The 15,143-nt window shown below is 43.4% G+C and overlaps 1 protein-coding gene across 3 annotated transcripts in view; it reads left to right on the forward strand.

The window, feature by feature from the left end:
• FAM219A (family with sequence similarity 219 member A) overlaps nt 1–15,143 on the forward strand; it is a 96,415-nt gene that overhangs the window by 51,454 nt on the left and 29,818 nt on the right. For all 3 annotated transcript variants that reach the window (XM_032095582.1, XM_032095581.1, XM_032095583.1), the window contains exon 2: nt 5,482–5,581. In XM_032095582.1, the coding sequence (XP_031951473.1) occupies nt 5,482–5,581 (100 nt within the window). The remainder of the gene's footprint in view (nt 1–5,481; nt 5,582–15,143) is intronic.

Genomic DNA, 15,143 nt, shown 5'->3' on the forward strand with positions numbered 1-15,143 from the left:
ATCTGCCAACAGCACAGGATTTTCTGTTGCCAGGCCAGAGACTGAAGGTATAAATATTAATTAGCAGCACAATATTCTAGCCCAAGAGTCTGAATGACAACATTGGAATCATAGAAATTTCTCGTTGACCCACATGTACCCTCTGTATTCAGGGTGTGTGTGGTTTCTCACTTGTTTTTCTGCTCACTAAGTCAGTCCCTCATGCATAGAACATCTATCTGTTTTTTCCAAACTCAATGTTTGATGTAGAAAAGAAACAAAACACTTAGACTTGTCCTTTCCTGTTAGCATTTGCGTGCAGTATGCAATCCACATGGGCAGCTCCAGAAAGCAGATGTCTCCTGAGCTGCAAGCACTCACTGTAAGCTGTCACACACGTGTTGGTACTGAGACTTCCAGCATCTTTTAAGTAGGACAGAAGACAGCAAGCACATCATTGGTGGGTACTGGAGAGAGACAAGTTCGCTGGACGATATTCCTGATGAGTTGGCTCCTCCTGATTCAACTGATGGTGGACAGACAGAAGCCTCAGAACTATGGAGAGAAATTATGGTCAAGCCCTGTATATTGGGTCTTTCCTTGAGATAAGAGGATGAGGGCAATCACGCCCCTCTGCTTTTATCTGAAAAAAGCAGCAGAGCTGCTTTGGTGATCATCGCATTTCCTACAGACAGAAAAGTGGAGAACATTTTCATAAGAGCTGTAAATATGACTGATTTTGAGGGGCAGATAGAGACTTCTCAAGTTACACATATGTTTTTGAGGTGTAGCTGAAGACCACAGAAATTGTGTGTGCCCATTCCCTTCCACATGTTCTGGGGTCCCCAAGGATTTGCAGAGTGTAAAGTGGGGCCTTGTTAAGCCTACAAGGGGTCAGAAGTGTTGGCTGTGAAGGAAGGCAGAGTTTGTACCAAGCACCCAGCTCCATCATTTGGGGCAATTTCCCTCCCATAGTCAGTGTGGGTTATTGGGAGAGGTAGGTAATACGACTGAAAGGCTCTTGAGCTGATGCTTTCTTATTAAGTACTGCAAAATGGAAAGTGATTTAAAAGAGAAAATATAAACAGCCTGCTAAGCATGCCATCTCCCTTAAACCCCAGATTTCAGTTTAAAGTGTTTTCACCTTCTCTCTGTGCTCCTGCATGCTGATGATTCACAGCACTCCTGCTCCTCAGAGGTTTGCTGGAACTAATTTCTGATGTTCAGAAATGGCACATGGTGTACACACTGTGGGATATGGCTGCTCCTAGCAGGACGGCAGTTTTCAAGATCCTTTGTGTCAAGCCTATAGAAACAAACAATCTAGTAAGAAAACTTCCCACCATTCGAATGCTGTGACACTGCATGCTCAATTAAGCTGTGGGCATGTGGGGAGAAAACTTTGATTAAACTCTGGCCCCAGCCAAATGTTCATGCAGTGCTCTGATTGAATGTATTTTTTCCTTAGGAATGAAGACATGCAGAGGCCTCAGGAACAAAAAAACATCCCTTAAATGTATTAAATACCTTTAGCTGTCTAAAGATCCTGCAGGCACTTCTCAGCACTTGCCTTTTGTTTGGGAGTGTTGTGTTGTCCCCAGGGAGCAATAAGAAATCACATCATCTGTCCTGGGACGAGTCACACCATGTAGCTGAGATTTTGATATTGGGGGCAGAGCTGAGTGTGTTGGTCTAGGTGGGCTTGTGAAAAAAAAAAAAAATTGCCAAGTGAATTCCAATAGCAAAAGCCTGTGTTGAATCTCAGTGTGCTCTTAGGCATTCACAAGCAAAAGGCTAATCAGTCAAGTAAACGTTTCTCTGGGCAGTTGAGCTATGGAGAGAGAACTGCATCCATTCAGTATGCACAGAAGCAGGGCATGTTTGTGCAGAGACAGCTCCAGCCGAGCTGGCGTGGGAATGCTGCTGTTTTCACAGTGGGCATTGTTACTATGGAGGCCTGTGAATTGCTGCAGAATGTCTGCGAAATGATGGATGGGAAATATGACAGTGTCTTGCCACTCCTGGGCCAGGGATGTGGGCACTGGGGACACCTTCCCTGGCTCGGTTTCCTCTCAAATCCATTTTATTCTCTGGAAGGAGTGGGCCTGGCCCATGCATGCAGTGGTGGTCGCCCAGACTGATGGTGCTTGCGATCTCTCTGTGCAAGTCGTGGATCTCCTACTCAGCTGTAACATGTGCTGCTGGGGCTGAAAAGCATTGTGCTGAACCTTGGGGAAGAATTCCTAGGGCTGACTCCACTGCCGTGTCCTGCATCATTCCACCTCCAGTGTCAGAAGCTCCACCAGGCCTCCTCTCTAGACAGTGGGGAGAGGGAAATGCATCTCCAAGGACAGATTCATCTCCTTTTAAGATGAGTGTCTTAGATAGAATGGAAGTAATCACTTCTTGAAAATCATCGTAGTTTTCTCTGGAGGCCAAGGAAGCCTTTTCTGTGTGTTTGGTCTAGAGCCCATTTTGGAGATTTCTCCAGCTGAGTCCACTGGTCCAGGCTCAGAGTTCAAATCTTCAAAGGCACCTCAGAACATTTCTCCCCTCCCTCTGTTGATGCAAATGGATGTCTAATGTCACGGTCAGGTTACCTACAAAGGAAAAGCTACTGTCAGCAAATCAGTTTGCCACGAAAAGTAAGAGCTGGTTTGGATTTAGAGTTTTAGCATGATTTTAACAATGTGAACCTGGACTAGTCCAGGCATGGCCAGACTCCCTCTCTGCCCTGTGGGCTTCTGGCTTTGAGTTCAGTGGACTCTCTGCTGGACTGCACCAGCACAGAAGACAGTATGTGGCCATCACACTATGTCATTTCCCATAATATGTCTACTCCCATGCCTTCCTGCAGCCAGCATATTGGGGCTCCAAGGACTTGTTTATTGTGTTCAGTAACAGCTAGGACGCATCCAGCTCTTGGAGTCATGTTCCTTAGAAATGGCTGTATCCTGCCTTTTCCCAGACTGGCAGAGAAAAGGTTCTCATCCAGGAAGCCTGGACTTACATGGTGCCACTTAGCATCTTAAACATCCCTCTTGGAGGGATTCTAGCATGTCTGACAGACAGACATGTCCTTTGTGTGATCTAGCTATTCCCATGTGTAGAAGCCCCAAGGTAAGGGAGCTTATGTGTATGTCTCAAACACTGATAGCTGGATGGCTGTGGTGCCAACCAAGGATTGTTGGTAATAGCAGCCAAGGATTGTTAGTAATAACACACTGTAAGAAAGAATAGAGAATGTGGCTGGAGAAGGGCCCACATGGAGGTAGAACAGCACATTTCTGGGACAAACATCCTTGTCCTGGCTCCTGGAGATAAGCACAATGCAACACAGCCCAAGTGTAGGAATGAGGTCGAGAAGCAGGCATGGACTGTAGGGGGATGTGGAGACCACCAAATACCCTGAAGCCTCCAGCCCATTTCTGGAAAGGTCTGGGAGAGCGGACTGTGCACAGTAACTGAATTACATAGAAAGAGAGAAATTTACCTCCAGTGCACAGAAGCTCATCCATAAAAAGTACCCCCACAAAGCCCAGGTGTGTGTGCACCCCAGGACCCTGCACTCCCCATCAGCTGCATCAGCAATGGAGCCAGGATTGGTGATATCTCTCTCTCTTTCTCTCTTTCTTATATTCTTTTTTTCTACCCCTCTTTAATTCATCTCTCTCTGGGATGTATCTCTTTTTCTCTTTCCTGTGACCTCCCTCTTTTATCCTAAATCCACTGCTGGGTGCTTAATAGGAGGCCAAGAACTAATGTACCAATTTCCATGCCAAGTGTGTAATTTACTAACAGAACTTCGTAAGGTTTTGTGAACCTTTTAACTTCAAACATTCCTTTTGTCCCCAAGCATCTACAAATCTTGGGTGCTCCCTTCCCCTGAAGGGTGAGAGGCCACACCATGATGATTCTTTCCTGTAGCTTGGATTCTGATCTATTCCTTTCATCTGGGCATGTTTGAGACCAGATCCATGTTCCAAGGATACCACATGAGCTGATCTGTGATTTATGCCTAAATGTTCTCCTGGAGACTTTTTTTTTGGTTTTCAAATTGCTCTTACCTTTTTAACTAGTCACTAAACTGCTACATTAGAGGAGAAGTACAGGAGTGAAAGCAGAAGAAATTGCCCTTGTCCTTGAATGCGAGGTCTTGTAAGCACCATCCATTTTAAGTACTGTCTAAGTCTACTGGGTAGTGCAAAGGAGCAGGATTTTGATAAAATCTTACAACCCTACATATGTTATTTAACCCGTTTCCACCAAGGTAGAGCCTAATTCAAAAATTACATTTTCTCTCTTAAGCACAGTGTATTAAAAAGAGCTAAAGTGCACTGCAGGGAGAAGGCAGGCAGAAGAGTGCCTCAACAAGTGATTTTTTTTTTTTTTACTGAGAGGGAAGAGTGATGTTATCTTGCTTTGAAACTCAGTGACTCTGCTTTGCATACAGGTGTCAGTGCTGTGATGAGTTGCATTTTACAAGAAATTGTGTACAAAATAAAAACTCCAAAAACAGAGAGAGAGACAATATCAATTCACCGGTTTGGAATAGTATTCTAGTATATAGTTTATGATGCCTGGTTCCGTTTCTTACAAGTGATGGTTTATTCATATATTGGACCTAAAGCTGAACGTTTGCTTTGCCTGTGCAGCTCTACCTATGATATACCCAAATTTACATACACGTATATGTATGTGCATGTTCAATTTAACTTCTGGCTTCTAGGTGGGAATAAGAACATGTTTGAAAACCAGTTTTAATTTTCACTATGGTGCTAAGTGGAGAGGTTTGCACTTTGCTGTGGAAGGACTTCAGATATTTTTATCAGTGGTAGAACTGTCTGAGTTGGTAGTTAGTTTCTCTCTTTTTTGATGTGTTGTACCACAGAGTTCAGTACATGTTGTCTGCCAGGAGGCAGGAGCAGAATGTGTTTGGGGAGATTTGTTTTTTGGGGGGGGGAATTTTAGTGACAGTGAAAGGTACTCTGCTGACAGATCTTTCCTGTCAGCCATGAAATAGCTCCCAAGAGGGACCAGAAATTGAATTCTCCTACCTGTGTAGCCCTCATTCCTTCCAAGCTGGACTTTCACATAGACCTGGTCTCAAACTTTTTAGTTTTAAGTTTGAGGTCGAGTGGTCCACTTGGAATTCATCTGAAACTGTAAATGTGTTTCATACAACACCCCAAGGAGTCATCACATGAAAATTATTTGGGACTACTGCCAGCCCAGGCTGAATTTGAACTGGTGACCCACCATCCACATTATATTCCCAGTATCATCCATCATATAAGCCTGATGTTGAAATTTGGCATTTCCAGAGGTACTTTTAAGATAGTAAATGTGCTTCCAAAGTTCTGTGTTTTGCCCCTGGGTTTCAGCATGTTCTCTGCTCCCTCTGAATGTGAAGGGGGTGGAGTCGCCTAATAGCCACTCAGAGAAGAGGGCGTAGAACTTTCAGCTAAACCATTCTGTTTTGTTTCTGTTCTTTCTTAACAGGATCCAACAGCTGCAGCTATTTCGGACAGAGATTGTGATACAAGAGAGGGAGAGACTGTAGCCATGAACTATAAGCCATCCCCCCTTCAAGTGAAATTAGGTGAGTCTTTGCTGATGGAGAGTGAAAAGGCTGAATCCAAGGCGTGAAATACCAGATCATGTGCAGATCTCCGTGCATGTGGCTGAGCATGCCAGCAAGGCCCAAGCTGCTCGCAGAGCAGTTTTATCATTGTAATTCTGCTGCTGTGACTCAGGGAACTGACCTACAAACATGTAAAGCCCCTGTATCCGTGGACGTGGTAAAGAAAGGAAGCTATGCCTTAAAAGCAAGGCATAGTTCTTTTAAACCTACAGGTTTTTTATTAAGCTCAGATCAAGGCTTGGCCAGGTAAAGAATGAAGATACTATGGAAGGACTGTAATAAAAAGAAGAGAAGACAGAATAGTTGCAAACAAAAGGGAAAGGATAAGAGAGTTGAGACACTACCAGGAAAAGACAGAGCTGCATTACTGTGAAATGGAGGACTTTTAGGTCTGTAAAGGTTCTCATACAAATAGTCTTGCTATTTCTGAGCAATATTTACTAAGTTCTGGAAGCAGAATCATCCTGTTAGCACAAGACCCTGCTTCCTTTCAAGGCTAATGCTTACAAGAGCAGTCCACACATGCCTGTCCTGCCTTCGAAACCTGAGCAACTATTTAGCCACACAGCTTCAAGAACCTGATGACAGACAAGCCAAAGGAACAGTGTGCTTTTTGATAAAAAAGGGGAATCTAAGTGTAGAAAAAAGTGTAGGAGCAGGAAGGAGTCCCCTGGCTGTCCTTCACATCAGAACAAGTGACGTTGAGAGGATGCTGCTGAAGCTGATTGAGGGTGGTTATGCAAGTCATGAATACTCTAAAACCAGTGACTGCTTTTCAGGAAAAGGCAGGGAGCAGCAGTGTGTGTTAATAACAGCACAATTCATAGTTTGGTAAAAAATAATTACTGCCAGCATGCCATATGACACCAAGATCCTTTTTCACTGCCAAGAGAGTTCTTTAATGTTACTAGACAGATAATTACTTAGTAGTTGTTTTGGATAATTTAACACCAGGAAACCGGTTAGATAGCAATTGATGCTATTATTGGTAAGTCTGCAATATTCTTGCCTTTCTAGGCAATAAAAATATCCTCCTGAGATTCACTAAAGTGACAGGAAATGGTGCTTTTTTAGACTTGGCTTTAGTAAGTCATGAGAGCATTTTAGGAGATCAAATCATTGAAAATAGGTTTGGATTCAGGGTAAGCAAGTTCAATTCATACAAATTAAATGGAGAAGTAATTTGAGGAAGATCCTTAACAAACCTCAGTATTATAAATAAAGCCAGTAGAATAAGAAACTTGGGAAGTCAAAACATATCAGGTGGTGTTGAAGGAGAAAGTATCAGGAGAAAGGACATTGCTGATGGAGTTCTCCAATAGTCATTTTATGTATATGTTCATTAATGACTTTTACGTAAAAAGCAGGAGTCGGCAAAGAAAATTTAGTAGAGCATATTTGGGAGGAACAAGTCCCATAAAGACTCAGAAATGGCATAGAGGATAAAACAATGAAAACTGGAATAATAGAAATGAGAAAAATAAGACAGGAGAAACTCGATCTTCTGTAAGCTGGAATTTATCAACTGGAGATGACTACGTTAGTTGGAAGGTTAGTAATTATATAAATGGACTAATACATGATAATAGCCCACAGTCACACTTCTGCAGAATTTACAAGCTTTTTTCTGGGGATCAGATAGAAGAGAATGATTAGCCTTTCTGCCAGAACTTCTGCTTTTCCACACAGGAAAAATTCTATTTCATTTAGCCAGTGCTGAGTGGCATAAAGAGTCAAAGGGAGGCATTGAAGTGTTTGAACAGTTTTTGTAGTAGGTAGAGGCACACTGTTGCCAGGACCTCCTTTCCAGCTGGTGCTTCCGCCAAGTGAACTCAGTGCTGACCACAGTATGCTTATGAAGATAATAGTGGGTGAAACCTACTTGCTGAAGGGGAATTGTCCTGCAAGACTGACAGGCATCTTCCTGCCTTGTCTCCAGAGAGAAGTCTGCTCCAACACCTCTCTGTGGAAACAGTGTCCCTCTAATGAGGTGAACACATACCTAGTAGCACTTGGATCAGCTCTCTACTCTTAGCCATATCCAGATGAGCTCTAGGTTACCTGAGGCAAAATGAGACTAACAGTATTGTCTGTCGCCAGTGTAACATGCCTTTAATCCACACCAGCTCCTGCTGCTCTTATTCTTAAAATCTGCCCAGCCTCTAGAATTTTCTAGCAGCTTAATCGTTGCATCTCCCAGCTCTGGCCCCCATTCCCCTGACTAGATATTTTTGTCCCTTCTGCATTAAACTTGTCAGATTTTCTTTTAATCGCTTTAAGGCTAGAAAAAGTTAAAGTGGTACACAAATGTTTAGTAGCTTAACTGGCCAAGCCATTGTTGAGGATGGTAGCATCTAGGGGTTCAATCCTATTGCAGGTTTTCCATGTGGATGGTGGCATTTTTCACTGTCAAATCAGAATCAATTGTTCAAATGTCAAATGTTCTGATGGAAGGTTGATAAATGTCATTTTTCAGTTTGCAAAGATTCATGTATAAATCTGTCGTATGTGCTTGCTGGAAGTTTGGTTCAAGTGAGCTCAATTAAATACCAACCCAGCATGAATACAACATTTGCTTCCAGACACTGCAGTGATTGAAGTGTGACAGAAAGAGCGTGAAAACTGCACACAGATTTATCCTGCTGCTTGAGTGGTCTTTTCGTTGGCTGTTTCTTCACCCCTAAATAAATACATTTGGCTACGTGTTTGCTTGAGGGGGGTCAGTTAGATACAGGAAAAACTTCACAGCTGTCTTATATTTCTAGCGACTTCCTGAAGGTTACACGTGGTTTATAAATGGAACAGTGCTTGATGCTAAGGCCATCAAGAAAAAGAACCTCACACCAAGGGAAAATAAGATCTCCCAGTTCACACAGTTCATAATTTTAGCCCCTTATTGATATTGTATCCATATTAATTCTGAATTTGTTCCTTTTCTAACACTCACACTTTGTCTTTCTATCAGGAGCTGCAAGGCTCAGCCATGCTTCTTTCTTTCTTTCAGATCATTGATAAGGAGACTCCTGACAGCACAGGTTGGGGGCTGGGTGTACATTAGTGCTTAGGAGATGTCTCCAGCACATCCTTATTAGGAGCCATATCCAGATGGAGCACATACCACAAGCCTTTTGAAAACAGAGGAGAGTTATGATAAGGAGAGAGAGAGGAACAGAATAATCCCCACGTGTAAATCTCAGGGCACCACATCCACTGGAAGGCAACAGATCCTCCTAGCATTCCCAGGAGACGAGATATTATTTTAATGAAGCTTATGCCATCTGCTTTTCTAGTTCGCATTTTTAATTTCCCTTCTCTGCTCTGAAATCCCTACCCGCAGTCTGCATCTTTCTTACCTAGCAGTCGATGACATTAGTTTGTGTTAAAACAGAATGGGCAATGTGGAAAGTGGTTGGAGTGCTGCGAAACAAGCAACAGGTGGGATGAGGGATTGTGGGAGAGGCATCTTCATCAGCACATCCACCACACTGAGAGCCTGGCAGTAAATGTCCTGCATGCCTGTCTGCAGATGAGCATGTGGGGGAGAGGCAGAGACACTCACATCAGCCTTCAGCCCTCTAAGGTGCCTGTGGCCTTAGATGTAAGCACCTCCTCTCCTTGGACTACATAGGGAATAAGGCACAGTTTTTGGAAGGTTCCTCGAAGGGGTCATAAAATTACGTAAAAACTAAGTGTCTAAGCTAGAGAAACTGAGTCCGACCTCAAGGAAGTTACTGGAATGCTGTTCACTTAGACCAAGCAGAGTTGGTAGGGTTAAACAGCAGCAAAAACACTGTCACAAGGACATAGAGAATGGTGTTCCCTGGTGTGTCTGACTTGGACAAAACTAATTTGTGACTGAGCCCCATCTTGGTGGATTGAAATGAACAGAGGAGATAATCCATCTGGAGACAGAGGCTGATGACATGTCTGTGTTGTTAGCTCCTGCCCTTCAGCCTGCTGCTGTGTATTCATGGCAGATATTGAATTGCTGTGTGATCTGGGAGGAATAGTACCAGGAGTATCAGTCAGAACTACAAAGCCCTCAGGGTTCAGCTTAACAAAATTGGTGCATTTCTGGCTGAAACTTTACAGAAGGTCTCTGATCCCAGTAAACGACAGACTGCCCCATGTGGCTTCTGAGATTGATCTTTCAGTTGGCGTAGGTATTTAACCCCTTCTCCTAGGGTAGGGTGTGTGTTCAGAGCTTGTCCTAAAGCTCTCCATTGAAAAGCCACGAAGCACACAGCAGAACAGTGTTCTCAAAAGGATGCCATGCTCAGAGATCCCCTTCCAGGACTGCTCTTGCCACAGGTCAGGATGCAGAACTGGGAAGTGCAGTCGTAAACAGAGCAGGCAGCAAGCATCTTGCGTAGGCTGAAAGGCTCTGGATCTGCCCCCATCTGTGGCTCCTTTTCTGCATCATCGCTTCCCAGTCTGCTCCAAAACTTGTGACTTCTGAAGCTGTTCATACAGAAAACAGAATAATAAAGGGGAAGTTGAAGTAGGCTGGACAGATCAATGCCATTAGTGTATCATTTTGTCAGTATTTCAAGTACTGTACTATTCCCAGTTGCTCTTCTGTAACAAGGTGATTAATGCTAATTAGGTACAGCAGCTGTTGTTTCTGGGAAGATGCTCTGTAGGTAAATTAGGGAAACATTTTATAAAAAGGCTCTAACTCTTAAGCTAGGTCCCCAGGTTCCAGCTCTGTTGACAAAACTACAGATTTTCATATCCATAACTGTTTGCATGGCGACCTCAAGTGACATCATTACCTTAAGTGCAGAAAGCCATTTTGCTCCCCTGGGAGCACCCATTTCCTTGAACACAGTCTGTGCATTGCACAGGGCTGGGGGGGGTGGGGGGGAAGGGCGGGATGGAAGCCAGAGAGCAGGAACAATACAGCACTGCTATTGATTTTCTTCATGAAGACAGAAGCGCAGCCCACCACTCGGAAGTCTCACGGAGCTTGGGAGGCATTTATTTAAACGTTTTTTTAATCTCTTATTACTCTTTCCATTCATAAGAGAAATGGTGTACACAGATTTATGGTAGCATCCTTCCTGTAGGATATTTCCAGGCTCTTTTTGGAGAGGATGAGAGAGTGAACAGCTGCATCACATTAAGGCTAGTAGGGCTGTCTGCAGACAGAGCTGCAAAGATGAGAGCAGAAAACCAGTGCTGACAGGCATATTATTGCAGATTAGTTAGACGAGAAGTAGAGGGGCAGAAAGAAAGAGGTGCCTGAGACAGGCTTGGGTGAAGAGTAAAGCCATTCAGACAAACTGGAACAAAGCAATCACTGGAGTTCAACAAAGAGCTCCAGGCAGGAAGGAATGTGTGAGGGAGTGCGACAGAGGGAAGGGAGGTTCCAAAATCCAAGAAGCAGAGCACGAGCACAAGAATATGGGAATGATGTGGCATGATGTTCACCAAATGACCTGGCTTTTTGTATCACTGCAATTTTGCTTGATTTGTTATGCCACTGCACCAGGGCTTCACTGGCCTGTCCCAGCCCTCCACGGTGGTATGTGCCCCTTTCCCATGACACATTCCTGGGTACCAACACACCTCACAGGCCAACAGACTCACACCCACTCATATCTTGTGCTGCACACACCACTCTTGGCTAATACTCCTTCAGGTAAAAAGTCATGAAGAAGGAAACTGTAAGGTAACTGGATAATTTTGGGGTATTACCTGGCCATCCTTTAGCTACTCCATATTTTTATGGTGTCTACAATGTAGTAGTCTAGAAAGGAGAGGTAATCCTGAAGATCTGCTTCTGCATAAATTATTTTATTTTGTATTGAGAATGGGCCACAGCATCCGGAGCCTGAATGGGGGTTTCATGCCTGAAGGAGAAGCCCAGAGCTGCAAATTACAGGTTCTCTTCTTTGTCTTGCCCACTATAGTCAGTCACCTCAAATATGAAAAGCAGCTCAGAAGGTTGTGAGGAAAAACAAATTGAGCAAATTGTTGAGATTCTCTGATAAAAAGGAGAAAAAATTCAGTAACTGAAGTAGTGAGGACAGTAAAAAGTACCTGGTCTAGCAAAGCCTAAACCCAGCAGGCAGCACCACACAGTGGTCTGTCCAGAGGTCTTGTTACACAAGTATGTGTTACTCTCATCACTGTTTTCTGTGAAGTATGTAGAGAACTGGTTTAAAAGAAAGAGGTCCCCAAAGGTGATTTACAGCTTGTTCCTGACATTAAAAAGATTAACAGCAACTGAGATGATAAGGCTGCCTGCTCAGATGTCGGTATCTTTAAAAAAATCAACACAGAAAAGGGCGGTAATACTGTTCTCTGGCTTCTCAAAAGCCCTGTGTCCTTAAATGTAGGTTCCACCAGTGTAACATTTCCCCAGTTCTGAGCTACCCAGGTGTTGCTATTTCTGTAGTTCCTTCTGATGTCTCCAAAGGTAGATGAGTTTCTGCCTAGCGCTTGAAGGAAGCAAGTATAGTCCAGTATAATTAATGTAAATTGGCTCCAGAACAGACCACAGCATCTACAGACAGTGTTGGGTGATGCATTTATTTAATGTGTTTGATTTATTAATGATGAGCCTTAAACTGTACTTGATGGTTAATTGAATTTGTTCTGATTTTCAAGTGATGTGGGCTGCCACTTTGTCTTCTCTGTGCTGCACACTCAGCTCTTAACAGGGAAAGGTTACTGTCTGCTTATTGAATGTGGGAACTAAAATGCTCCATCAGCAGATCAAGCTCTATTAAATAGAAATAACATACACTTCTCAAAGGGAAGGAGCATGTCCTGGTATAGTAAAGTCACTGCAATTCTTGGTTTTTAGCTGCTATCCTTAGGCACAGAGGATGTTCATAGCAACCTGAAAACTTCATGTTGCTTCTGTGAGATACTAAAGAATCCTTTGGAGACTCAGAACTCAGAAAAACACAAAAACCTTGGTTTCTGTTTTCCTTTCCTGTTTTCTTGTTTTCCCCCACAGCAGGAGAGCAGAATAGACAAGGATGTCATCCATATTATGTGTCCTGTAAGTAGTAGACTTCTTTTTAGGGGAGGGTACCATGGTGGTCCTGGATACAGACCTCACCTGAGCATGAACAGAGGTACACCCAAGGAACCCTTCTTCTGTGACTCAAGTCTTTGTTCCAGGCAGAGCAGACAGTGTCACATCCAGCTGTGCACACCAGAACCCCCTGTTTCCAGACCCAGCCAGTGGTGCAGCCAAAGAACCACCTGCAAGGCGCAGCTCTAATGTGGCAGGCAGGACAAGTACCCCATGTGTACCCCATCTTCATTGTGACAGCAACAAACTAAGTACAGTTTTTGCCCAGTCAGCAACGGTCACATTTCATCATGTCCATCAGTTTCAGTCCAGAGGCCTTGGGAGGAGCAATTCCCAAAAGCAGGAGGCAGCACAGGAGAAACCACTCTGTAATTCTCCATGGAGGGAGGGGTGGTTGAAGCAGGACATGAAGCAGTATGTGCCTGTGCTGGGCACATGTTTTCTAGGTTTGCATACTGGTAGAAGCAACTCAACAGTTTCAGCTGTTGTCAGCATCTCAGCCTCTTACACCAACCCACACCACTGCTTTATGGAGAAGCTTTAGGAATGGGAATTAAGCTGCAGTGAGGATAGTGGGACTAGTTGTGCAAAAAGGCCTCTGAACCTTCAGAGTCCTGACTGGGACTAAGAGGGAGTTTTGCCTGTACCCTGACACTTCACTCCTGACAGGAACAAGGCAGTGACCTCTCCAGGAAAGACCACAGCCTCCCTGCTCTGCCGTGTGTAGAAAGTCTTCTGGCACCTCTCTGTTTCTTTCAAACCTCAAACTTCAGGCACAGTTCTTTCCTTGTTCCTCTTGGCAGTCATTCTCTATAAAGCAGGGCACGCTGAAGGAAAATAAAGCTGTTTTTACAGATACCATATATTTACCAAGATAAAATTTTATTTAAGAAAAAAGTCATAGCAGTAATTGGACAGTCTGATCCCATTTGTCCAGTTGTTAAACACAACTGTCATTCAAAAAGCATTAAGTGCTGCCTGCATCATGGCTGAATAGCTTGTGCTGAGGGTATGTTTTTCTGCATCACTCATGGAAATGAGACTTTGCAGCCTGGTACTGTGCAAAATAGCTGTGGTGTCCCTTTTGAAACATCTTCCAGAAGGAAAAGGAGGAATTCTTCATCAAATTTTAAAATGTTTGAGCGTTGTCCAAACTCTTTCTAAACTGACATATAGGAAAACATGCCCCATAGACAATATTTATGTCCTTTCCCCAAGTCCCGTTACAAGGGGAAAGGAGGGGTAACACGTACATTCTTGGGAGGAAGAGCCAAGCCTTTATCAAAGAATCATCTCCAGCCTCTGTAATCATTGTGATCTGTTTGTGTCTGCCTCCTACTAGTAGTAGACTCCTGTTCTCTCCATGCTGCTTTGCAAACTGTTCCTCTCCCAGGCTTCCTCCCACTTTCTGTATCAGTGAAATTATCCATCCTCACTTTTAGAGACTGCACAGCTGAGCCATTGCTCTCAGTGACTCCTGCCTTCCTTCTTGCTCATGTCCCTTTCACCTGAACTCTGCCCAAATATTTTTTTCCCTTAATTCTCTGCCTTTTTTGTCCCACTTGTTCCTTACCTTAAGAGCTTGAATTGATTCAGCCTAAGCCTTTGTGAGTGTTCCAACCCTTTGTGTCATAAAGTAACACTGTTTATAGCACAACAAAATAAATCCTCTATGGGGCTTTAAGGTAATTCTACTGTAGACCCTAAACCATCTCCTTTTTTGCTATAACTTTGGGGTTTTTTCTGCCTTCTGCTCTAAGTGGAAGGCAATCCCCACTTTTTCCAAACAACCCACATACCTTCTTTTTTTGATCACTGCTGTGAAATTGGTACAATCAAGTCAGCAGGTGTTAATGTGTTCTGGAGGAATGGCGGAGTTCTGTCTAGCTCACTAGTCTGAAGCTCATGAGTTTTAAACTGCCTTCTGCCATGAGTAAACTGTGAGCTGGCTATGAGAAGAAGGTTTAATCACACCAGGTGTTTCAGAGCCTGTGGGCTGCTGGCAGTCCCTTTGCTGCAACTCAGCTCCCAAGTTACACCAATGCCAGAAAACATCCCCTCTCTGTCCCCCATCACTACCCAGCCTGAAAGTAAGAGGTCATTTTCAAAAAAAGGAAGGATTTTTATTAATTACTTTAAGTACTGGTTCTAGGACTAGAAAATTGGGAGAACAGATTAATAGTACAAGGGAGACAATTTACTTTGTATAAGCTCATCTGAGAAACTGTGTTTGACATAATAAATGACACTGCTAAAAAGTGTGTCTTGAACAGGGCTAGTATACTTAATATTTAAAGTGATTCTGTCAAGCATGGGTAGTTTAAATCCGTAATGGAAGCTGCCTTTTAAATCTGGATTTTCAGGTTTTGCTTACATTTTTTTAAAGAAAAACAGGTATTCTGGGAGTAGACTCCCTAGTAAATTCTAGCACTATGTTGGTTTTTTTTAAGTTCACTGCAAGAACATATA

Source organism: Corvus moneduloides, chromosome Z (assembly GCF_009650955.1).
Source record: "Corvus moneduloides isolate bCorMon1 chromosome Z, bCorMon1.pri, whole genome shotgun sequence".
Classification (NCBI taxonomy): domain Eukaryota; kingdom Metazoa; phylum Chordata; class Aves; order Passeriformes; family Corvidae; genus Corvus; species Corvus moneduloides.